Consider the following 27380-nt stretch of genomic DNA (forward strand, 5'->3'; position numbering starts at 1 on the left):
TTATTTCTAATCCAAGAGGCAGTAAAGGAATCAAAACACACTATTTTATAAAACCGCTCCACCTGGGATTCGAACCCACTAACTTCGGATACAGGGCTCTTCAGATAACTGGCTTTACACATTGAGCTACTTGAGGATGCACATTCAACAGACTGTGGAAGAAACCTTTTAGTCTAACAAAGAATTCACAAAAAAAGCATTACTTAGCATGCTAACCATATTAGCATGCTAAGCTAACTTAATGCTAATGAAGCTCATGGTTAACTTGATAACTGAAGAGCCACATTAAAGAGAATGACAACTGGTTAGCATGCTAAGCAATTAGCATGCTAAGCTAACTAGCATAAGACAACAAACACAAGCAAGGTCACATTCAGAGATGAATATCTTGGGAATGGTAGCGCAATATCAAAAATCCATTCAGTCATTTCTGTGCGGCTCGGTCCAAAGATCACCTGAGCTGATTTTGGACAAAATTGGACAAAAATTGTAGGAGGAGTAGCGAAAAAACTGTTTTCCATTTATTTCAATATGGCGGACAGGTACATTTAAGGAAAATGACAAATGACACATCGTCGGAATCGGCATAAGCCAGGGAATAAAATGACATAAAGCATACACATTTTGGAAAGTGTTTTCAAAAGTTATAAGTGGTTTTGCAATAATCATTACATCTGTGGAACAGTAGGTGGCGCTGTGTTGAAACTTCTCAGGTACCTTCAGGACCTTCTAAAGGTCATACATACCAATTTGTGTGAAGATATGTCAAATTGTTTAAAAGTTATTGCAATTTATGACAAAATTCAAAATGGCGGACACGTGGTTCATCCGATGTTGACGAATTCGATATCCTCGGATTCGGCATGGCACAGGGAATCCATAGACACCAAGATCTTGATTTTCTAATAAAGTGTTCAAAAGTTATTGGCCAAAATAGCCATTTTTCAGATCTCATGACCTGTAGGTGGCGCTGTTCCCAAATTTGGCATGGAACCTCAGATCATGGTCTTGATCAAGTGTACCAATTTTAGTTTTGATTGCTCAAAGTTTGGCCGAGATACAGCCTCTATAGCAATTTTGGGTCAACCTCGTTAACTTCGTGACATCATAACTTTTGAACAAAGATGAATAAAAAAAATCTGTTCAGTCATTTCTGTGCGGCTCAGACCAAAGATCACCTGATCAAAGTTTGGACAAAATTGGACAAATTTTGAAGGAGGAGTAGCGAAAAAACGGAATACTGTACTTTTCAAAATGGCCGCTACTGTAATGGGCGGAGACTTAATGTAAGAATTTGAATAGAATCAGCATGAAGAGACGAATCAGATGTACTAAATTGTATTTTTCTAGAGCAAATGGTTCAAAAGTTATAAACTTTAGAATGTTGAATTTTTGAACTGGTGGTGGCGCTATAGAGTTGGTCCTAGAGACTCCAAAATTGGTCAGATTTCTAGACATGACCATCACTACAAGTGTGCCAAATTTCATCATTTTCTCATGTTCCGTTGATAGGGCTGCCATAGACTCCCATTCGGGAGGAAGAATAATAATAATAAAAGGGAAAACGTACAATTACAATAGGGGCTACAGCCCCTTCGGGGCTTGGCCCCTAATAAAAGGGAAAACGTACAATTACAATAGGGGCTACAGCCCCTTCGGGGCTTGGCCCCTAATAAAAGGGAAAACGTACAATTACAATAGGGGCTACAGCCCCTTCGGGGCTTGGCCCCTAAAAACGTACAATTACAATAGGGGCTACAGCCCCTTTGGGGCTTGGCCCCTAAATACTTGTTTCTAATTCAAGAGGAATAAAGATTAGTACAATGCTTATTTGGATAAAAAAGGAATCAAAATGACTCATTACACACTATTGAATAAAACCCACCCTCATGGGATTCAAACCCACAACCTCCAGGACCAGTATCCATTTCTCATCACATTGCACCACTGTGCAGGTGAATGTTGGCACAACTGCCGAAGTTCATTAGTTCACGTGAAAATTAACTCAAAATGAAGAATTTTATTAAAACTGCACTGAATGTTATATTTAATAACTTTACTTTAGATCATTCTGCAGCTCATCATGCTGTAGCGCAATACAGAGCAGGAAGAGGAAAAACAGCAGAAAATGAACAAACATGAAACAGCTGGTTCAGAATTATGGGCGAGAATGATCTCAGAATGTACAGAAGCTTAGATGAAAATGAACACAGCATGAAACAAAAAACATTTATTTCTAATCCAAGAGGCATTAAAGGAATCAAAACACACTATTTCATAAAACCGCTCCTCCCGGGATTCGAACCCACTATCTTCGGGTACAGGCCTCTTCAGGTACCTGGCTTTACAAATTGAGCTACTTCATGACACATGTTCAACATGCTGTGGAAGAGAACTTTTAGTGTAACAAAGAATTTACAAAAAAAGCATTACTTAGCATGCTAACCATATTAGCATGCTAAGCTAACTTAATGCTAATGAAGCTCATGGTTAACTTGATAGCTGAAGAGCCACATTAAAAAGAATGACAACTGGTTAGCATGCTAAGCAATTAGCATGCTAAGCTAACTAGCATAAGACAACAAACACAAGCAAGGTCACATTCAGAGACAAATATCTTGGGAACGGTAGTGAATATCAAAATTCCGTTCAGTCATTTCTATGCGGCTCGGCCCAAAGATCATCTGAGCTGATTTTGGACAAAATTGGACAAAATTTGTAGGAGGAGTAGCGAAAAAACTCTTTTTCATTTATTTCAATATGGCAGACAGGTACATTTAAGGAAAATGACAAATGACACATCGTTGGAATTGGCATTAGCCAGGGAATAAAATGACATAAAGTATACATGTTTTGGAAAGAGTTTTCAAAAGTTATAAGCATTTTTTCAAAAAAACTTATATCTGTGGAACAGTAGGTGGTGCTGTATTGAAACTTCTCTGGTACCTTCAGGACCTACTAAAGGTCATACATACCAATTTTTGTGAAGATATGTCAAATAGTTTAAAAGATATTGCAATTTATGACAAAATTCAAAATGGCGGACACGTGGTTCATCCGATGTTGACGAATTCGATATCCTCGGATTCGGCATGGCACAGGGAATCCATAGACACCAAGATCTTGATTTTCTAATAAAGTGTTCAAAAGTTATTGGCCAAAATAGCCATTTTTCAGATCTCATGACCTGTAGGTGGCGCTGTTCCCAAATTTGGCATGGAACCTCAGATCATGGTCTTGATCAAGTGTACCAATTTTTGTTTTGATTGCTCAAAGTTTGGCCGAGATACAGCCTCTATAGCAATTTTGGGTCAACCTCGTTAACTTCGTGACATCATAACTTTTGAACAAAGATGAATAAAAAAAATCTGTTCAGTCATTTCTGTGCGGCTCAGACCAAAGATCACCTGATCAAAGTTTGGACAAAATTGGACAAATTTTGAAGGAGGAGTAGCGAAAAAACGGAATACTGTACTTTTCAAAATGGCCACTACTGTACTGGGTGGAGACTTAATGTAAGATATTGAATGTGATCAGTATGAAGAGAGGAATCAGTTGTATTGACATTCATTTTTCTGGAACAAAGGGTTCAAAAGTTATAACCTTTACAAAAGTGAATATTTGAACTGGTGGTGGCGCTATAGACTTAGTCCTAGATACTCCAAAGTTGGTCAAATTACTTTTAATTACTATCACTACAAGCATGCCAAATTTGATAATTTTCCTTCTTATGGTTCATTGATTACCATACAGGGGGAAGAAGAATAACTACGAATTTGGACATAAAGGAATTGCATGTGATAGCTTCAGATTAGACCAGTTTTAGGCAGAATGCCTAGAACAGACACAAGTTCTGCATCTTTTCCTGCCACAGTACCTCATGCGGTCTGGGCATGTGTCACACTGAGTTTCGAACCCACGATGCAGAGCATTCGGGATCCGTGGCGTAACACATTGAGCTAATCAGCCATGCAAGTTCATCAGTATGCTAAGCAGAGGTTTCAGTGTGAGAAAGAGTTCACAAAAAAAAAAGCTTCATAGCATGTTAACCATATTAGTATGCAAAGTTATTTAATGCCAACTAGGTTTTGGTTAACCTGTTGACTGAAGACCACATTAGAAAGAATAGCAATAGTTTAGCATGCTAAGCAATTACTGTGCTAAGCTAACTAGTATAAGACAACAAACACAAGCAAGGTCACATTCAGAGATGAATATCTTGGGAATGGTAGCGAATATCAAAAATCCGTTCAGTCATTTCTGTGCGGCTCGGTCCAAAGATCATCTGAGCTGATTTTGGACAAAATTGACCAAAATTTGTAGGAGGAGTAGCGAAAAAACTGTTTTTGATTTAATTCAATATGGCAGACAGGTACATTTAAGGAAAATGACAAATGACACATTGTCGGAATCGGCATAAGCCAGGGAATAAAATGACATAAAGCAGACAAATTTTGGATAATGTTTTCAAAAGTTATAAGCAATTTTGCAAAAAACATTATATCTGTGGAACACTAGGTGGCGCTGTGCTGAAACTTCTCATGTACCTTCAGGACACTCTGATGGTCATATGTACCAAATTTTGTGATGATATGTCAAATTGTTTAAAAGTTATTGCAATTTATGACAAAATTCAAAATGGCGGACATGCTTTTCATCCGATGTTGACAAATTCAATATCCCCGGATTCGGCATGGCCCAAGGAATCCATAGACACCAAGATCTTGATTTTCTAATAAAGTGTTCAAAAGTAATTGGCCAAAATAGCCATTTTTCATATCTCATGACCTGTAGGTGGCGCTGTTCCCAAATTCGGCATGGAACCTTAGATCATGGTCTTGATCAAGGGTACCAATTTTTGTTTCGATTGCTCAAAGTTTGGCCGAGATACAGCCTCTATAGCAATTTCGGGTCAACCTCGTTAACTTCGTGACATCATAACTTTTGAACAAAGATGAATAAAAAAAATCTGTTCAGTCATTTCTGTGCGGCTCAGACCAAAGATCACCTGATCAAAGTCTGGACAAAATTGGACAAATTTTGAAGGAGGAGAAGCGAAAAAAACAAATACTGTACTTTTCAAAATGGCCGCTACTGTAATGGGTGGAGACTTAATGTAAGAAGTTGAATAGCATCAGCATGAAGAGACGAATCAGATGAACTAAATTTAATTTTTCTATGACAAAGAGTTCAAATGTTAAAACCGTTAGAATGTTGAAATTTTGAACTGGTGGTGGCGCTATAGAGTTGGTTCTAGAGACTCCAAATTTGGTCCAATCACTATTCATGAGCATCTCTACAACTGTGCCAAATTTCATAATTTTCTCATGTTCCGTTGATAGGGCTGCCATAGACTCCCATTCGGGAGGAAGAATAATAATAATAAAAGGGAAAACGTACAATTACAATAGGGGCTACAGCCCCTTCGGGGCTTGGCCCCTAATTAGAATACACAAAGACTAGTACTCAATCAGTTGACGTCATGCCTACAGGTTCTGATTAACAGTACAGATCATTCTAGCTATGTAAGAAACTTTGGTCAGGGTCACAACTGTTCAACACTTATTTGGGCAACTGTTGGATTCTCCTGGAGATTTTTCCTTTGGCACAGTCACATGTGTCTCATAATAATAATAATAATAATATTCAACCTCTTTAAGCATAATTAGATAAAACATAGGCAATATTTTACCTTTTGAAGGCCTGAGTCAAGATTTCACTGGAACAGAACATTAAAACTACAGACAGGGCACAGATTAAAATGAGTGAGAATAAAGTTCAAACTGACTATTCTCTTTCGACAAAATGTAACTGTTAAATAATTTGATTACATATTAATTTAGTACATTTTTTTTCTCTGGAAGCTGGGCTAAATGAAGGGGCTGGATTTGCAGTACAATCCCTCTTATCCCTCTCAGATACCAAAATACCACCTGGAACAGAAACACCAGAATAGATACACTGGTTTAAGAAAGCTATGATTTCCAATTCATTATATAAAACAATAAGAGGGATTGTAAATCCACCCCCCTCAGAGTCATACACACAACTGTGCTAAAGAGACAAAATAAACACAAAATGATGAGTTTTGCAAAACATTAACGCCTTGAGGGAAATCTCTATCCATCTATTCATCCATTCTCTCTAAACCACTCATTCTTGTAGAGTCACAGGGATGCTGGAGTCTATTCCAGTGTCTCAGGCCACAGGCAGGGAAACACCTGGACAGATGGACAATCCATCACACACAGACACACACACACACACCCCTACGGATAATTTTAACCCCTACGAATAATATTATTTATTGTCCAATTCACTCATGCTTCATGTCTCCTGGTTAGGAGCAGAGCAACAGAGATCCCCACTGAGTCATCATGCCTCTTCAGTAAAATAATTTATGAAATGATAGACTTAGTTTCAGTTTTAGCCGCTTTGTGAATTAAACTCATCCATCCTTTCATTGAATGACAACATATTAGTGACAACAAATGTACACCAAACAAATTCATCATCTGCTGCTGAAGATTATAGATGATAGATTTTATGGTTATATGTGAATCATGAAACAAAGAAAGCAAACAGATTGGATGCCTGAACTGGCTCATCTTGATCAGCAAATATGTGGTGCATCATCACTAATTTATGAAAGACGTGTAAAGAGCATATGTGTAACATGGTATGAATGAACACTTCCTCCTGGATGTTATCAAGGCCGACACTAGTGACACACGACTGGCTCGCCACTCCCCAGTAGATCATGTTACCTTGGGTTGTGTTTGAGCTGTCTGCTTATAACCCTGTTCTGACACCAGGAAAGATCTGTTGTGAACATCAAGGTATGTTTGTCTTTATGCAATAACTTTGATTTAGTGAATTTTAGGTAATATTTTAGTTTAGAGTTCAGTTCTCACTATTAACTAGTTGCTTATTAGCATGAATATTACTAGGATATTGGCTGTTTATTAGTACTTGTTAAGCACATATTAATGCCTTATTCTGCATGATAATACAAACCCGATTCCAAAAAAGTTGGGACACTGTACAAATTGTGAATAAAAACAGAATGCAATGATGTGGAAGTTTCAAATTTCAATATTTTATTCAGAATACAACATAGATGACATATCAAATGTTTAAACTGAGAAAATGTATGATTTTAAGGGAAAAATAAGTTGATTTTAAATTTCATGGCATCAACACATCTCAAAAAAGTTGGGACAAGGCCATGTTTACCACTGTGTGGCATCCCCTCTTCTTTTTATAACAGTCTGCAAATGTCTGGGGACTGAGGAGACAAGTTGTTCAAGTTTAGGAATAGGAATGTTGTCCCATTCTTGTCTAATACAGGCTTCTAGTTGCTCAACTGTCTTAGGTCTTCTTTGACTCATCTTCCTTTTTATGGAGGATGCGTCTTCTACGCAGCCATGATGTTGTAATTGATGCAGTATGTGGTCTGGCATTGTCATGTTGGAAAATGTAAGGTCTTCCCTGAAAGAGACAACGTCTGGATGGGAGCATATGTTCTAGAACTTGGATATACCTTTCAGCATTGATGGTGCCTTTCCAGATGTGTAAGCTGCCCATGCCACACGCACTCATGCAACCCCATACCATCAGAGATGCAGGCTTCTGAACTGAGCGCTGATAACAACTTGGGTTGTCCTTGTCCTCTTTAGTCCGGATGACATGGCGTCCCAGTTTTCCAAAAAGAACTTCAAATTTTGATTCGTCTGACCAAAGAACAGTTTTCCACTTTGCCACAGTCCATTTTAAATGAGCCTTGGCCCAGAGAAAACGCCTGCGCTTCTGGATCATGTTTAGATATGGCTTCTTTTTTGACCTATAGAGTTTTAGCCGGCAACGGCGAATGGCACAGTGGATTGTGTTCACCGACAATGTTTTCTGGAAGTATTCCTGAGCCCATGTTGTGATTTCCATTACAGTAGCATTCCTGTATGTGATGCAGTGCCGTCTAAGGGCCCGAAGATCACGGGCATCCAGTATGGTTTTCCGGCCTTGACCCTTACGCACAGAGATTGTTCCAGATTCTCTGAATCTTTGGATGATATTATGCACTGTAGATGATGATAACTTCAAACTCTTTGCAATTTTTCTCTGAGAAACTCCTTTCTGATATTGCTCCACTATTTTTCACCGCAGCATTGGGGGAATTGGAGATCCTCTGCCCATCTTGACTTCTGAGAGACACTGCCACTCTGAGAGGCTCTTTTTATACCCAATCATGTTGCCAATTGACCTAATAAGTTGCAAATTGGTCCTCCAGCTGTTCCTTATATGTACATTTAACTTTTTCGGCCTCTTATTGCTACCTGTCCCAACTTTTTTGGAATGTGTAGCTCTCATGAAATCCAAAATGAGCCAATATTTGGCACGACATTTCAAAATGTCTCACTTTCAACATTTGATATGTTATCTATATTCTATTGTGAATAAAATATAAGATTATGAGATTTGTAAATTATTGCATTCCTTTTTTATTCGTACAGTGTCCCAACTTTTTTGGAATCGGGTTTGTATTTTACATCCCTTAATCCTACTCAATACCTAAATTTAACAACATACTAACTATTAATAAGCAGTGATTAGGAGTTTATTGAGGGAAAAATCATAGTTAATAGTGAGAGCTGGACCCTGAGCTAAAGTGTGACTGTATTTTATATTGACAGTTTGCCTTGAAGGGTTAGTTCACCCATAAATGTAATCAACCCTCTTGTCGTCCCAAACCCATAAGATCTTTGTTCATCTTCAGAACACAAATTATGATATTTTTTATGAAATCCGAAAGGTATATGACTCGTCCATAGGCAGCAATATAAGCAACACTTTCAAGGTCCAGAAAGGTACTAAAGACATTGTTAAAACGGTCATGTGACTGCAGTGGAGCAACCTTAATGTTATGAAGTGATGATAATATTTATTCTCTGAATCTATTCAACTAATTAATCTGTACACTGTTATTCTGCTATGTTATTTTCGTTACAGAGCTTCAGTGTTTATGTCCAAACCTTGGATCAGTATTGACCGGATCCTGCATCAGTATCACAGGCATGCGTCGTGCTGATCACGTCAGATTCCTGCTCGCGGGTGGGTACCTGATGGATGACCCGTCACATTTTATGTAACGGGTTGAATAATATTTACGTGTCGGGTGTGGTGCGGGTGGGACGTGCGGTGGGCACAGGTGGACTGCAGGTCCAACAGCCAAGACTATTCCAACTCGACTCGGTCCATTTGACAGCTGCTTGCAAATGGTCCTGTGCTTATTTGTGTTCACGCTCTGTCTGAAGTCTGTTAAAGGTTTAAAGCACGCTGTGCTTAAATTTGCAGCGCTGAGCATTGCAGCCAAGTTTGGCTACATGAGAAAATGATTTTTGTCTACCTCATGTAGCAGATTAAAAGTGGGTGCAGGTCGGGTCACGGTTTTTATGTCAAATGGGTCAGGTACGGGCTAAAATTTGTGTTTCTGTCGGATATCGGGTCAGGTGTCCTGTTAATAACTGCGGGTACGGGTTTATGAAACAGGACCCGTGCAGGACTCAGGAGATCATGTGACCAGAGCTGGCCTGTCTCTCTGTTCCTTCTCTCTCTCTCTCTGTCAAATTCTAATTCAAATTAGCTTTATTTGCATAACTTACACAGTATTGCCAAAGCAGTGGCCATTACATGAGCAACGAATAATGATTATTAAATACATAAACAAAATAAGAATAAACACATTAATAATTTTTATACACAAGAAAATGATTTAGACAATGCAAAAAAAATAATAATAATAATTGTACATACATTTACATGTTAAGAACATTTCTGACTAGTTTTGTCCACTGGCTGTACATACATTTAGACATTCTCTCTCTGTCTCTCTCTCTCTCTAATTCAAATTCAAATAAGCTTTATTTGCATAACTTACACAGTATTGCCAAAGCAGTGGCCATTACATGAGCAATGAACAAATAATAGTAATATAATACATAAACAAAATAACAATAAACTCATGAATATTTTTATGCACAAGAAATATCAAGAAAATGATTAAGACAATGTAAAAAAAAAACTGTACATACATTTAGCAGGGGTGTGATTCTTCCGGAAAAATCCGGAAATCCGGCTTTTCCGACCTGAAAATGATGCTCTCGTAAATCATGCAAAAAAAAATAAAAAAATAAAACAAAACAAAACAAAAAAAAAACAAAGGGGGAGGGGGTCAGGGTTGCGGCGTTTGCGATGGGTCGAGTATTGGTAAACATAATGACCGCTCACCGCTGTCAACGTTTTTTGTGCCTCTGATTCATTTCGTCATGTCACTCCGCAAGTAGTCCAATCATTTGTCACGATTGAAGTTCAAAGTGTACGCGCACCGTTATGAATGCGCACACAGTGAGGAAAAAAAAAAATCGCGCCGCATGATCTCGCAAAGCAACGCGCAGAGAGACCAGACAGACAGTGTACAGACTAGTGAGTTTTTGTGACAATTGTGAGGGAAATACACAATTTATTCCCATAAATTGTGTAGTCAACCGTTCTCCCTCCCATCTGCACCGTGTGAATTGTGAACGCAGGCAGGTCAGTGAGTTCTATTGCAATTGTTCAAACATTAAGAATTATGAGTAGTGTAAGCATGAATTCATATTTAAATTTTAAATTAAGTGATTTTAGAGTTTGGTTTTTTTTTTTATGTAGATGAATTAGCCATAGCCTTAAAAATGTCATGTGGTGCGACCGAGATTTATCTTAAAATGAATTCATTTCCTTAACATACTTAACATTTTTTTTTTTAAATTAAAGTGTTTAGAAACAAAGTACTTGCAGTTCATTTGAGATTCTGTAAAGAATGACCTTATATTTTTGTTCTATAACTTCAGAGTTGCCTCAAATTACTTAACAGAATTTTTTTCCCTGTAAATCGAATAAAACTGATAAAAATGTTTTAAAAATACCATTCGCATAGGCATATTATATCAGTGATTCATATTTCATCCACAGAAATTAAATATTTTGTTTTTAATTTAATAGTTATTGCTATTATTGGTTGCACCACATGATTTGTGGTCACTCCAAATGACATGACGACCTTGAATTTCATTAAAAATCTATTTAAAGAGATCAATAAACAATACATTTAAAAAAAAAAAAAAAATAGATTTAAACCAGATTCTGTTTAAATTTCACAGAATTTTCACATACACAAACATTTTATAAACATAAGTGCAGCATTTCATTTAAGTTGACTTTTTTCCTAACATATAATAATGCAGATGCAGGTAGATAAATACAGGTATTGGATACAAGTAAAATTTGGGGTCAGTAGGTTTTTTTAAAATGAATTAATACTTCAATTCATCATCAAGGACACATTAGGCCTCAATGGGAAAATTCAGCTTTGATCACAGAAATAAATTTCAGTTTACTTGTAAGCAAATTAGCTCAAAAGAAATATGAATAATGAATCATAACTCGTTATAATTAATTATAAATATTTGAATCACTTAATCAAAATAACTTAATGTAGCTGAATTAATATTACAATCAATTAATCTGTTTGGCCAGTGAACACTCAGTATTGATCGTCTATCAACTCTTATAGAAAGGATATTTTCCGTGTCCACAGAATATCGCTTTCTTAGCACGTAGCTGTGATCGAATCGTTATCAGGGACATTGATTTATAAGCAGACCAGAATCAACTCGCAAGAGTGTTCACACAAGTTTTATTTAACTAAACTAACAAACACAAACATACCATTCACGCAGTGAGAGAGTGAAAAATGAATTTGAACCATATCATAACAGGGGAATGAAACAATGGAAAGAGTAAATGTCATGATCACTAGTGGGAGTGCCCTAATCAGCCACTAGAGGGCACTCCAATCCGGACTCTTGTTTTCACCCCTTGGACTTCATTTCCCATAACCCACTTCCCGGACTCATTATCCCGTTCATTGCACCCAGCTGTTTTGTGTTTCATCATTAGTGTCTGCCTATTTATACCCGTTTTTTTTTCTGCTTTGGTTATGGTGTTTTCATGTATGGTTTTCCTGGTCTTTGTTTTGGTTTTTGGTTTTCGTGTTTCTTATTTTTTGTATGGACTGTCTTTATGGATTTTGACCCTTGCCTGTCTGTGGATTATGTTCTGGATTACCCCATTAAATGCTGCACATGGATCTTACCTCTTTGTCTCTGTACAATCTGTGACAGTAAATTAACAATTGCTGGATGAACCATCAGTTTCAATACTATAAAGCACCTTTGTTAAAGGGGTTCAAATTCTTAATACTAAATTGCCATTTAGAGTTAAAACGATACTTGCAAATGTCTGTGGAGACAGTGTCTTTTTGGATTTTTAACCAAATGTAAAGTTTTCTGATTTTTTTAGATTTATAGATTGAGTCTGAGTTCTGTTCTGTACCATCAGCATTCCCCCCGAGTCTCTGCCCTGAGTCACCCCTCTTAGTTTGGTTGATGGTAGGACTATTTCTCCAAAACCAGTTGGGCAGCCAGTGGACAAATCTCTTACATTCCATGTTTTTTGTAGTATTATAATGTCAGAGTTCTGGATTTCCTTTTTGAAGTCTGAATGTTGGCATCAAAAATAGAGGACCTTAGTCCTTGAATATTCCAATTGATTTTTAAATAAGACAAACATCAGTAAATTAAAACTCTCTTTAATTGTTTTCTTTTTAAATCTCTTTTATTTTTAAAATTAAACTAAATTAAATTAAATTAAATTAAATGTAAACTCTCTCTCTCAAAGTTTTCGTTGAAGTTACTTCACCTCAGTCTTTGCATTAACTTAAAAAATAATCAATGGCATGTCATCAATTATTGCTCACATATTAAAGTAGATATTTTGATTGATTAAAGAGATGTTAAATCAATCAAAGTCATTTTTTAACATTGTCAGTTTGAATTGTGCTCTTATAGGCTTACTGTAGGGATGAGAAAAGAAGCTTTGCTCATTCTGCACACTGCACCAAATCGAACATAAGAGTTTGAAATGACAGTGGAAATACATGTTAATTAAACTTGAATCTGAAATTGAACTGAATCTCAGCTCAGTTACCAAAAACATATTAAATACACTGTGTGTGTGTGTGTGTGTGTGTGTGTGTGTGTTTACAGTAAACTTCACAAACAACAACAAAAAAATCTTCCTCATAATGGCATCTACATCAGAAAGTGCTGACATCACAGTTCTCTCCTGGAACATTAATGGTCTGAAAGGAAAACTAAAGAAACATAAAACTAAACTACTGAAAATCTTTGACCAATATGATGTTGTGCTTCTGCAAGAGACCAAAATTGGTCCAATGGATGGTGGTGAAAAGTCTGATAAAGACTGGATAATCATCACTGAGGCCTTACCAGAGAACTATGTCTTAGTAAAACTAGAAGATCCGACATGCAGAGAAAGAACTGACAACAAGGATGGGGAAGAGGAAGAGGAAAAGAAGGAAGAGGAGAAAAAAATGTATATGACATACTTCAGTTCAAACAGAAAAGGGGTTGCCATTCTTATCAATAAACCACACACAATTCTGAATGCTTCTTGTGAGGGTGGAGAATATGCTTGGGTTCATGTTGAGATTGACAGTCAGAAGTACACTTTTGTAAGTGTGTACTACGATGCTGATGGTCCTAATCTGATAGGTCATCTCATGTTGAAGATTTTCTACAACTTCTTAACAGATGGGCCAGATGCGTTTACATGCACACCTGTGATTGGTGGAGACTTTAACACAACACTTGACCCTGAACTGGACGCGAACAAAGAAATCTCAAGACATGCTCCACTGAGAAAAACACTGAATGATTTCATGAGTATACTGAAGCTCTCAGATGTCTGGAGAAAAAAGCACGATGAAGCACGAATTTACACATACATTCAAAATAAAGAACCTAAGAAACCAACAAAGTCCAGATTAGACTATATTTTCATGTTGGAGAATGATGTAAAATATGTAAAAAGTTGTGTTATTTGCACGGATATAGCTCTGTCTGATCATTCCCCTGTGAGCCTTACTCTGAAGGTCTACTAATGATAGAAAGTTGGCTTCAAACATTCAACAGCATAGAGAAGAGTGATTAGAAAAGCACAAGTTTATTTTTCTATGAAACTATGCTAGTGAATTATTTCTATTTAAGTTTGCAAATTAAGCTTTAAAGGGGACCTATTATACAAAATTCACTTTTGCCTGGTGTTTGGACATAAATGTGTGTTGGCAGTGTGTGTACACCACCAACCTTTAGTGATAAAAATTCACCCACTCCTTTTTTTTTTAATCCCCATAAATCAGTGGTTCCCAACCTTTTTTAGGCCAAGGCCCACCTCCTCTCTGAATCAACACGGCACGGCCCACCGCACATCCCCCACCACCTATTTTTTTGGAATTCACAAAAACATTTGTATTTTTAGTGTTATTACTTTTCAGCCCCATGTTATTAATTCTTTAAAGAAGAAACTCAAGATAGATTTAAACCTTTAGTTATTTTTGCAAACATACTTTGCAGACATTCTTTACAACTTAAAAGTACTTACTTTGCTCAGTACAGTACAGTAACTTAAATAAGCACCTGCCGTACCAAACAAGACCACAGGGAGATACCAAAGGACTGAATTTAAAAACTATGCGGATCCATTCAAAATGATTGACATATAACGCATATAACACCACTGATCCTCTCAAACTTCTCCAAAACACGCTTGTTCGGTGAGCATCCGTTATAAAACACTCACAGTACATTGATTTGGACAACTACGCGGATATATTGAACTGTGTTCATGCAGAATTACGATGTTATAGCGATCAGTGAGTCGAGAGCGCACATATGCACAGTTTGTTTGCGCATCAATAATTGCGGACTCGCGCATTCCTAATGTACGACTGCTGTATGTCACTGTAATCGTCTTTACCTTCATTACTATTGTCATCCATCAAAACCTTTTTAGCGACACTGAGAGAGTTTGCATTTTCAGCCAACGTTCAGTCTGTATTTCACAGCAGCACGATGAATAACGACCTGGGCTGAACCGAAACAATCACAGAATACGCACGAGAGAGGTGTTGCCTTTTTTTAAATGTATTTTTTTAATTCATTTAATTAAATGTATTAAATGTAACATATTAATAATTAAATTAAGGAATTATAGTAATATATTTAAATTAATTTTAATTCATCTCTCGGCCCACCTGGAGGATCACTGCGGCCCCCTAGTGGGCCGCGGACCACAGGTTGGGAACCACTGCCATAAATCATAAGCAGTGTCTCATAACAAGCAGTTTCCAGATCCCTGGCAGTGTGACGTCACAAAAGCCACAGGCCCCGCCCACGAATGTTGACAGACACTGCCATTTGAACATAGACCCGCCCTGAGCGAGTTCACAGTGAGTCCGCCATTGCTGCACTGACGAGAGTGTCTCCCAAGCATTTTAGGTGTTCTGTATCTGGATGGATTAATCCACATAGCTCTCTCCATTTACTCCCTAAATCTGACCTGCTGAAAACGAGGTGGATTAACTTGGTTTTCCAGGAAAATGCTCCATCAGTTCTGTCGAAATTCATTTATGTCTGCGCGAATCATTTCATACCGGACTGTTTAGTGAACGAATATCAGTACAAAGCGACAATACAAAACAGAGACTGTGCTAAAAATGTGCTACTCAAGGATAGATCAGTAACTGTTCGTGATCCAGCTTACAGTCTCCAGAGTGATACTGGATACGAAAGTAATGAAGGTGAGAGCACTTTATTACAGTTCATCGGAGTTTATTTACGGGTATAAAGTTTATTAAGCATCACCCGAAAGGCATAAGGTCTTTATATATATTCCTTTACTGTTAGTTGTAACGAGTGTTTCTGTGTAATTCGCTATGGGTGTTGGTGATAATACAAGGGACAGAGAGATAGTTTATGAATAATATTTTTATGGACACTTGCAGTGTTTATTAAGCTCTTACAGAGATTTTCTAGAGTGAAAACGGATGCTTCATCTTTTGTGTGAAGTACAATAAACGTCATAAAACTCATCTGTAAAGTAGAACAGGGTCCGCTACAACAGGCTTGTAGTAATATAGTGGATAAAAAACAAAAAAGACAATATAAGTTAGAACAGGTATAGTTTAGTTCAATTACAGTTCTATCTCCATGCAGCATATATTCGCAGTTTCTGACATAATAGTGCGTCCTGACTGAATCCTGTCACCGGAGAATCAGCTCGTGAAGCTCCGCCCTCTCAGGCCGAGCGCAGCAGCTCATTTGCATTTAAAGGGACCACACTGAAACAGCGCATTTTTGCTCAACCACTAAAAGTGGCAATTTTAACATGCTATAAAAAATTATACAGTATGTGCGGTATTTTGAGCTAAAACTTCACATACACACTCTGGGGACATCAGAGACTTATTTTACATCTTGTGAAAGGGGGCATAATAGGTCCCCTTTAGGTCTACCATTATGTCAGAGCAAATATCTAATTATTCTGCAGATATTATGTTTAAATGTTTAAGTTTTTAAACTTTTTTTATGGTTTGTGTAGGTTTGTTTCATTAATTTAATAAGCAAAGGTATTTTAGTAAACAATTAATGATGCCTGATTTTGAAACTTGTGTACATGTATATGCTAGTTCTTATTCACTTTCTTAAAAAGTGTCTGCTAATCAATCACCTGAAATGTAATCAAATATTTCTGTACTTTCAAAAATCAAAGTAGGTTGTCATTTTACACTTTATTAAACATAAACAATGTACAGAAGTTACTATCTGAAGTTTGTACAGATTTATTTTGTTTTTGTTCAAAATATTTTAGTGAAATGTTAAAGCAGCAATGTTGTGAATGTGTTATTCACTATCTTTACTTTAAACTGTGTGTTGTCATATAAATCAGCTTCATATCGTGACAAAAAATGAAAGCTGTTTGTTTATCAAGTTATATTGAAACACTAAATATAACAATACAAGATGAGAAAAAGGGAAAATCATCCCTTCTTCCAGAGAAAACTGCTAGTGTCAAAAAGCCAGACAGTCAACCTTTAATTGTTGTGATGTCATTGTGATTGGGACCCGATCAGATTATACCCCACATGCCCCTGATGAAGACCCCCATATTTACAAGCCTCCCAATAGCACTAGCAGGCTTTCAACTAAATAAAAAGGACAAGCAGAAACAATGCCACAATATCAAAAGTTTATTTATCAAAAATAACCTCGAAAAAAAACATTGAGATCAACCATAACAATTAAAGAAAAGACACTTTACACTATAAAAGTCAAAACAAACTAGTATTTATGGGTATTGGTATTGGGCCCCAAAGAGACAAGCCTTCAATTACTGTACACTGTGCTTCAACACTATATAACCAGCCCAATGGCTTTGGTGTAGTTGGACTAAATGAACCAGCCACCCTGATACTCACAAAAACAACATCAATAATAACCAATAAAAAACTAAAAAAAATAAAACCACAAATCAAACAAACAAAAGAAATAGAGCACCAAAAATAACAAGTCTTTACATCAAACATTAGATATAGCTCAAATTGGGAAACAAGATTGAAAAAAAAAATTAATTTAAACAATCCAACCAACAAAAACAAATGACAAACAAAATTATACATTAACTACTTCAAACCACATAATACACCATCAGGAAAAAAACTAAAACACACCTAAAATAAATTCCCATAAATTCTCAGTTTTTTAACTGAGCAACATCAATGTAAAGCAAGACATGGTACCCAACCAACCCTGGTAACAAATAAAAACACCTAAATCAATTTACAACAAAACCAAATAACATAAGAATAATACAATAAACAAGCCAAACAAAAAAAAAGAAACTTCAGTCTAACTCAAATACACACACACACACACACACAATTTAACAAGACACAAATCAACAGTGTACCTGCTCAAACGACCACCAGGTAGCAGCAGAACAAGAGGCGGCGGTCTTGAGTCTACAGTCTCCCAAAGCAAGCGATGTACAGATAATAGCGTACTGAAGGCATTCAAAGCAACAGTGTGCAAGCAACAGTCTGGTTTTGTTTTGTTAATTTATTTAGCACTACTAAAAACAACCGAGGTTAAACCAAAATGCTTTACATATTATCAGTACAGTAGTAGCAAACAAAAAAATAATAAAAGATACACATATAAACAAATCAAACAGACCCCACATTTACCCAATACAAGTTTAACTTCTGTAAGCTGCCTGAACTAAGTGAGGTAGCTGCGCTAAACTTTGACAATCAACACTCCGATCTGCAAACAAAGAGCTGAGAAAGAGGATGATGATGGTCCTGCAGACACGAGAAAGAGCAGGTTTGTTTGTTTGTTTTTAGTTTCCATGCTCATATGTTCTTATAAATGCAATTTTAATAAGCAAAAGTTGTTTTATTCCATGTTTCTTCAATAAGGTTGTTTACCATAGAACAGGGGTCATCAACTATATTTGTCCAAGGGCCAGAATTTTTCACTGCAGACACTGTAAGGGCCAGATACTCGTAATATAAAATAAAATTCGAATTGTATCCTAATACTGTATGTTATTATTTGATATACTAATTCTAATTCCAAATTTATGTTATTTTTTACATATTACCTGTACTGCAGCAAGCCACCAGGGGGCGATAGCGATATTTTAGGCTTCATATTCGTGAGGCAGTCAAGCTGTCCATCACTGTCACGCAATTGTGCGCAAATCCCAGGCAAGGAAAATTTTGACATTTGTGAAAAAATGAGCACGTGAAACAATAAAAGATTTTCAATGAGAGAACGCGTTTATCGTCATTCTTGACTGAAGGCAGGCTATGGCACAAGCTACTTTTCAGAAGGCTTTTTTTTTTCTTTAGATTTAAAAATAAAAAAACGGTTCTCATTCCCCCTTGAATAAGGCCAGCGACACACTGGCTGCGTGAGCGTCTCAGCTGCGTGGCGTGTCCGTTTTAATTTCGGCTCCCATATTTAACAGGTTGGAGTTTGCACACTGAGACACGCGTCTCAGGCACGCTCGAGCCACGCAGAAAACGCGTGCATGCTAGAAATAGAACCGACGCGTGTTCCAGCAACGGGAGTGTTCTCTGGCTAGAGCGCACAACAGTGGAGTTTGTATGGACCGAAGTGCATGTCTGAGCTTGTGTTTTGTTGCTTTGACATTGTGGAAAATAGAATAATAGAAACAAAATGTATTAGCATTTTTACAGGTTATTATCAATCTAAATTAATCTCGTTTTTAATTTAACTTAATTTCGTTTTTCTTTATTTAAATTTAGTTTTTCCTTTATTTAAATTTCGTTTTTCTTTATTTAAATTTCGTTTTTTCTTTATTTAAATTTCGTTTTTTCTTTATTTAAATTTCGTTTTTCTTTATTTAAATCTACCCTTACTGTGCCAATTTGTTAGTCAGAAAAATATTAGACTACCTTAAAAGTATTGCTTAATTTAACAGACCTGTGTGTGCGTTTTATATCACTAGTGCAGTGTCCGTTCTCGGAGCATAAGCCCTGCCCGCGTGAGGTGCGCCGCTTCCCGCTCGCGCTGCTCTGACTGTAGTTTACTAAAAGTTTATTAATTCTGAATGTGTTGCGTCTCGCGTGTCCATCTATATTGCACCAAATGCGACACTGCACTCCCTTGTGAAGTCGATTGGATGAACGGTTCTCGAAATAATATAAATGCAAACGGACATACAGACACAGATTCCTGCCTTTATTAGAGAGAAAAATATGTTCAGCCCCTCTCTCCGAAGCTTCGAATAGTCGATGTTCATCAAAAAATGTTATTCGGACAAGCCCTAAACTTTTTCCTCTTACAAGGCTATTCCTGATTTCAGTATTATTCTGGGGGCCGGATGGAAATCTCTGGCGGGCCGGATTTGGCCCGCGGGCCGCCAGTTGACGTTGCATGCCATAGAAGATCATTGTTTTCAAATAACCTCAATTAACTAACGTTAAATACATAATCTAGTGTCACATATATTTTTATGAGATTGTACTGCAATCCAATATTAGTATGTTTGAGATCATCTGCAATATCTCTGTAGCATCTTGAGTTGCTAAATGTAAGCAGATTTTACTTACAGATGCTCATGACTGCTAAAACATGGACAACACAAACACAACCACAGCTTTCGTTGCTACTAGCCTCTTCACACAGGAATAAGTGATTATTTCTCATAAATTGCTTTTAATATTACTGTTTTGTGTTATCATTGCTGAAGAAAAGATTTTAATCCTCAGACACTGAGCAGTGCAAGCCCTGAAGAAATAACACCATAGACATAATCTTGGTGCTTTCACACCTGCCTCATTCAGTTCAGTTGAATCGTACTAGACTTCGTTTCCCCCTTTGGTGCGGTTCGATTGGGCAGGTGTGAAAGCAGCAGTCGCACTCGGGTGTGCACCAAAAGTGGACCAAACAAGTCCTTGGGTGTTTTCACACCTATGGTTCATTTGTTTTGTTCCAAAACATGCAGGGACTAAATTTGTTACAATGTTGCATGTTCTTCTTGGTTCGGTTCGCTTTCACACGGCAACATTTCAAAGCCTACCAAAATGTGTTTATGCAAGTCACATGCGAGTACAACTGTCCTCTTATTGGTCAGAGTTTTCTAAATGATGCAGAGCTACCTTTACTACCATTGCTACCATTACTGGGTCAAGTGCTGACGAAAGAGATACGTCTTTAGCTTTTTTTTTTAAAATGGCTAGAGACTCAGCTGCTCGGATAGAGCGTGGCAGGTCATTCCACCAGCCAGGAGCAGACCCGGAGAAGGTCCGTGAGAGTGATTTTGTGCCCCTATGTGATGGCGCCACTAGGCGCCATTCAGTTGCAGAATGCAAGTTTCTGGAGGGCGCGTAAGTCTGAAGTAGTGAGTTAAGGTATGGTGGTGCAGAGCCAGCGGTCGTTCTGTAGGCAAACATCAGAGCCTTGATTTGGATGCGAGCAGCTACTGGCAGCCAGTGCAGACTGATGAAGAGAGGAGTGACGTGTGCTCTCTTCGGTTTGTTGAAGACCAGTCTTGCTGCAGCATTCTGGATCAGTTGTAGAGGCTTGACAGAGCATGCTGGAAGGCCAGCCAAGAGAGCATTACAGTAGTCCAGTCTGGATAGAACAAGAGCTTGAACAAGAATTTGTGTGGAATGTTCCGATAGGAAGGGTCTAATCTTCCTGATGTTGTACAATATCTATCAAAATAATGATTGACATGTTTGCTCCATGAGCTTATTGTGGCTTTATTTGTAAATGTCGAGACACACGCAAACACTATATGAATGTAGCCGTCATTCCCACTGTTAAATTATACACTACATTCATATTAATGCTGCGCAAATTCACACGCATGTGGTCTCTCTGTGTCTACCCAGTGTCGTGTAGTAGGCCGTGTCAGTGTGTCGAGAACATATATGAATGTTATAATGAAGCGGAGCGGGAAAAAGGCTTTGTCAGGATTCTCGCACGGAGAAGTGCAATTACACATGCAACATTGTAACAAATTTAGTCCCAAAACAAACGATCCATAGGTGTGAAAACTCCTCCTATTTTACTTCTCTGACTGAACTAGTAAGGAGCTGTTGGAGCCAATGAGAAAGCTGGTAAGTTCAAGTATAGTTTGGCACATTCAGTTAGACCATGTAACCTTTATTAATAGATACCTATATACTATTTTCTCTTTACAGGTATAAAGTAAACCTGCTATTTTAATGATTATTTCTAAGTTTACTGAGCGATGTAAACTGCTGTCATCCACATCACATCATCACTGAAGAATCCTTTCAGTGTGACAGATATTCACAAGCGTCTGGAGCCAACTTAAAATGTAGGTAAAGCAAATAATTTTTCTTTTTTTTCTTATTTGATTTTGTAAGGATATTTTATTGAAGAAAATGTAGGGCAACAATGTTAACGTTACCTCCCTTTTTTCCCCATCATCACAGTCCTACATTTTATAAGTGTATTGCTGCTTTTTGTTAAACACTGATCTGAGAAATGTGTTTTTATTCCTACATTCATGTGAATAAACTTGCAGTAGCTTTATCTACGATAATGTTAAAGTTGATATGTGCAGATGAGATGTGAAGGTGAAGTTAGCTCGATGTTGGATATCAAGTTAACTAATAAAATCAACAAACTTGTAGTAAACCTTCACAAACTTTATTTGCAGACTTAACTGGATGCTTACTGAAGAGTGAGCTTCAACACTTCAGGTAACTTCAGTTGAGTTGAATTGCATGTTGTGTGATGTCTCCTCAGATGACTGCACACAGACCTGACTTTCTCTTTTCTACATCCACTGGTTATACACTTGTGTGTTTTTGGTTTTCTAGGTTTGTACAAAGTTACACCATATCACTGAAAATGGCATGCGTCAAGATTTCAGAGACTCTGCGTGACATTTTAAATGTTTATGATCTTCAGGTGAGTTGAAATTTGTCAACACCAACTACTTAAAACAATATACTTATACTTCACTGTATATACAATAAAGTTGGCTTGCTTGTTTAACATGTTAATGTTTGCTTGACTTTGAAGGCTGTGCATGATGTCAACATGAAACGCACCGTAGCCCTCCTTGCTCCACAGTACCTGTGTGAGGAGGACCCACAATTCTTCAAGACTTGACATGTAAGTGTTCGATGCATTAACAGAATTGCTAGTATCAGTGAATGTAACGGCCTACTTTTAGTCTTCTGAGTGAAACTTACAGTTGACCCTCTATGCTTATTTCAGGGGGTGTTGGGAGAGCCAGACATCGCTGATTCTGTCATTGTGGTCAACGAAACGAAAGCACAAGTCCTTCAAGCTCTGCAGTTGTGATAGAAGATGATCTTCAATTTTAAAATAAAAGACTAATCTTCAAAAAAATATTCAATTGTACTGCTGAAGGTTTATTTTATGTATTTATGTTTTTAGCTGTTGTTGTTTGTTTTTGTCTTTTTGAGTTAGTATTTTTATGTAATGAAGTCGAGAGGTGCCTGATCCTGTTCCCGAGGGCTGATCATTTAATCAGTCTGAAATGTCAGTATCAATATAACATGCAGTGATGCGGCCCCTCTCGTTACGTTTTTTTATGCTTTTGCCGCATTTTTCAAATTGACGCAGCGCTTACTTACAGTAAAATGCCTAATTCCATTTATTAAACATGAAAAGGAAATATCTGTCTGGCAGCCAGAAGTGAAAAAGCAAGCAAGAAGATGAGGAAAAGAGGAAACAGGTCAGTAGTAAGTGATGGACATAATGATGACTGACGTAAGGATGTTAATAACAGATATTTTACAAAATAGCTTCACAATATTGTTTTCTTTTAAAAGCAGCTTTACAGAAAAGGCACGTGTCTAAAGTACAATTAAGCAATTATTTGTTAATAACATTATTCATGAAACACTGATGTGTGCTGTCGTTGTTTCATGAACAATTCGGCAGCTTTGAACGAATTGTGAGAGTCATTCATTCAATGATTCATAGTTGCTCCCTACTGAATGAATAAATAACTGTGACTTACCGCCACCTACTGACGGTTGTAAGTTAATATTTAAAAGTTTCTTTATAAAGTATCAGTATCAATATATTTATATATTGTTTTTATCATCTTTGCGTATTTCTATTAGGGCTGGGCGATATATCGCATGCGATTGTCACGCGCATTTCGTCAGTAAAGCCGGTTCCCTGATTACCGCTAAATCGCCATCACCTGCTTTCAAATGTACCGGCATTTAATAGACAGAGCCGTAGTTCACTGACAAGCTACGCAATATCGCGTTCATTATCGCAGCTTGTCAGTGAAGTACGGCTCTGTCTATTAATTGCCGCTACATTTAAAAGCAGGTGATGGCGGTTTAGCGGTAATCAGGGAACCGGCTTTACTGACGAAATGCGCGTGACAATCATATGCGATATATCTAGGGTGGCCATTTCCATAATACCAAAAAGGAGGACACTTTGCGGCATTTAGTGAGGCAAGAATAATTGCATAGGACTCTGGTGTGCTCGCAGCTACAATGTACTCGTAATACAATTTTGTCCATTTTATCGACATATCATGATACAGTGATACTGAAAAGGCCTACTCTATTCATTGCTGGACAATTTGATGTAGACCTATGAGTAACAGAAGAGGCAAAAAAGTGTTTGTTCACAGTATTTGTATTTAATCAAGACATTGTGATGTCTTTTTCAAAAAAGTCTTGCAAAGTGCACGGTGCCTGAAAACATAAAATTTCTGGACTTCTGGAAATAAAAATAAAATAAAATAAATAAATAAATAAATAATCTGGCAGACTGGCACAGTGCCAGAAAACATAACATTTCTGGACTTCTGGAAATAACAGAAATACATAAACAAAACGTGATGATATGACGTAGCTAGCAGGCTTGTTTAAGTTTTTAAGCAATGATATATCAGATATTTATTTGACACCGCTTTCAGCCAATCGTTTGTTTGACCAGATCTTATGGTATTAGATGGTATGCTGCTGCGTCCTAATAAAGATTCTAGAGCGGGTTTTTTTAGGCTGATTCAGCGCAACTCCAAAAAGGAGGACAAATGAGTGTCGGCTTGAGGCTATGCCAAAATCCGGACGTATGGCCACCCTAGATATATCGCCCAGCCCTAATTTCTTTATTGATTTTTTTAAAACATTTATTTTATAAAGTTAAGGTAAAAAAATTTTAATATTATAGATAGATAGATAGATAGATAGATAGATAGATAAAGAAAATCAAGCAAGCAAGGGGCAAGCATCCACACATGAATATAAATAAATATCAATACATTTACTTAGTTGATTATTTAATTAGTAATTAGTAGTTTATCCAACTCTTCTAATTAATTGAGTTCACATAATTAGTTGAATAAAATAAAAAATAAATGACAATGCTCGTAACCATGTATTTCTATAAAGGAGCATTGCTTAAGTTCCTGCCACCATGTCACCGTGATTTTGCCAAGTAAGACATGTTCCTGGATCAACATATTTTGTTGATCCTGGAACAACATTCCTATCCGAAAATTTAGTCCTAACCTTTTCCCAACCCTTAAACCTAACCCTACCCATAACTTATCCCTAAATCAGAGGGAAATGATAGTTGTATAACACTGTTGTGGAAGCACCTAACCCAGGTTGTAAGCCTAAACTTGACATAAATGGTAAATTTGTCCATCAAATCTGATTGGTTGATTGGAATGCTGTTCCAGGATCAACAAAATATGTTGATCCAGGAACATGTTGTACTTGGTGAAATCATGTTCACCCTGTCGCCACCACATCAGGCAGAAGAGTCCTCAGTCCCTCCTGACAGTGAAAATGGTAAGTTTAGTGTGTCAGATATAGTGCTAGTTTAGTACACTGATATGTGCTTTATGAAAGAATTTTGTGACTAAATATCTTCTTTATATTTTTTAGTACCATCCACCTTGTTGACATTGCAACAACAACTACCTGCTAATGATGAGGAAACACCACTCACTTCGTCCACATGCAGCAGTATTGTTTAGTCTGACAAAGGCTCAAATTTCCTATTGTCTGACGACCCTGCAAAATGGCCAAGGATTTTTAATTATTATGAGCACTGTGAAATTGTGAAGAAAGGCCCAGTTCAAGTAACCGATGTTTCCACAAAACAATGAAAAAGTTCCTCGACGATTCACAAAACACAATTATGAGATTGCAATGAAAAATGGAAAGAAAATCAAGAGATTGTGGCTTGTATACTCCATCGGCACAGATGCAGTACTCTGCTTTGCATGCAAACTGTTTTGTAAACATGAAAATGCTCTCAGCAAAGATGGATTTCGCACATGGAAGAATATAGCCTGTCATTTAAAAGAACATGAGTATTCAAAGGCACATGCTGATAATATGGAAAGCTGGCATAATCTTCTGTAGAGGTTGCTAACTAAAACAACCATTGATCAAGTCCGTCAAGATTTAATGCAGCTTGAAGTGCAACATTGGAAAGGTGTTGTAAGGAGAGCGATTGCCATCATCTGCCATCTATCTGAGCGCAATCAGGCTTTGAGGGGCCACACAGATGTTTTATTTGACCCACACAATGGCAATTTCTTGTCACGGGTCGAGTTGATGGCACAATTCGATCCCATTCTAAATGAAGACATAAGGAGGATTCAAAACAAAGAGCTGAAGGTGCATTACCTCAGCAGTACCATACAGAATGAGATCATAACTTTAATTGGAGACAAAATACTGCAGGAGATAGTTAGCAGGGTGACCAAAGCAAAGTACTATTCTGTCATAATGGACTGTACTCCTGACGTCAGCCATAATGAACAACATTATGTTGCGTTGAGAACTGTGAATTGTGAATCTTCTGTTGGAGCCTTCATCACTGAACATTTCTGTGGATTCATTGATGTACAGGACATGTCTGGAAAAGGTCTATATGATACCCTTTTGGAAAAACTTGAGAAGCTTAACTTAAAGATTTCAGATTGCCGTGGCCAATCCTATGACAATGGAAGCAACATGATGGGCTGTAAACAAGGAGCTCAGACAAGGATCTTGCAGCTGAACAACAAGGCATGGTGTGTCCCATGCAGCAGTCACTCTCTGAACCTGGTCTTGGTAGATGCAGCCAAGTCATCTGTGGCATCCGTCTCTTTCTTTGGTGTTCTGCAGAGATCGTATAATCTCTTTAGCTCATCTGTGCAGCGCTGGGCAGTACTAAAGCAACATGTGAAGCATCTCACTGTGAAATCTTTGTCAACAACAAGATGGGAGGCTCGACTTGACAGCGTGAAGGTGGTACGTTACCAGCTGCCAGAGATTGTGGAAGCCCTGAGAAGAAAGATTCAGAGACAGTGTCAATAACAAACAGCATACAAAATGAGCTAATGACTTGGCATTTTGTCCTATGTGTGGTAATCTGGTGCAATGTCTTGTATCAGGTTAACCATGTGAGCAAAATTCTTCAGAGCCCAAGTGTTTCTCTAGAAACACTTAAAAAGGAAACTCAGGGAGTGCAAGAATACATGAATAATTTCAGGGAAAGTGGACTTGCTGCCTGCCAAACGGATGCAAGAGAAATAGCAGAAGCTCTGGATATTGACATGACATTGCCTGAGAAAAGATAACGCAAAATGTCATGGCAATTCCTATATGAGGGCAGAGATCAGACACAATCTAACCCAGAAGAGTCATTCAGAAGAGAATTCTTTCTCCCTTTGGTTGACACAGCCATTGGCAGCCTCAATGACAGATTCTCTAAGCTGGAGGATTTTTTATGCCCTGTATGGCTTTCTCTTCTCAGATGAGACAACATGAGAGAAGCAATGTGCAATAATGGACAACTTGAAGAGAGCTGCAAAAAATTGGAAAGTGCCTTACATGACATAGATTTAGAGGA

General features: G+C 37.5%; 1 protein-coding gene and 1 long non-coding RNA gene across 2 annotated transcripts; both read left to right on the forward strand.

The window, feature by feature from the left end:
• The first annotated feature begins 6760 nt into the window (after positions 1-6760).
• LOC125269663 lies at positions 6761-14338 on the forward strand. The gene is made up of 3 exons (XM_048192601.1): positions 6761-6839; positions 9007-9108; positions 13143-14338. Exons 1-3 carry the CDS (start codon positions 6761-6763, stop codon positions 14057-14059), a joined length of 1098 nt encoding a protein of 365 aa, XP_048048558.1. The 3' UTR covers positions 14060-14338.
• Positions 14339-21201: 6863 nt separating this feature from the next.
• LOC125269668 lies at positions 21202-22877 on the forward strand. Its single transcript, XR_007185166.1, has 5 exons — positions 21202-21837; positions 22183-22225; positions 22346-22436; positions 22551-22643; positions 22749-22877. It is a non-coding gene; the product is annotated as an uncharacterized LOC125269668 (long non-coding RNA).
• The last annotated feature ends 4503 nt before the right edge of the window (positions 22878-27380 follow it).

The sequence above is a fragment of the Megalobrama amblycephala genome, linkage group LG6 (assembly GCF_018812025.1).
Source record: "Megalobrama amblycephala isolate DHTTF-2021 linkage group LG6, ASM1881202v1, whole genome shotgun sequence".
Taxonomy (NCBI): Eukaryota; Metazoa; Chordata; class Actinopteri; order Cypriniformes; family Xenocyprididae; genus Megalobrama; species Megalobrama amblycephala.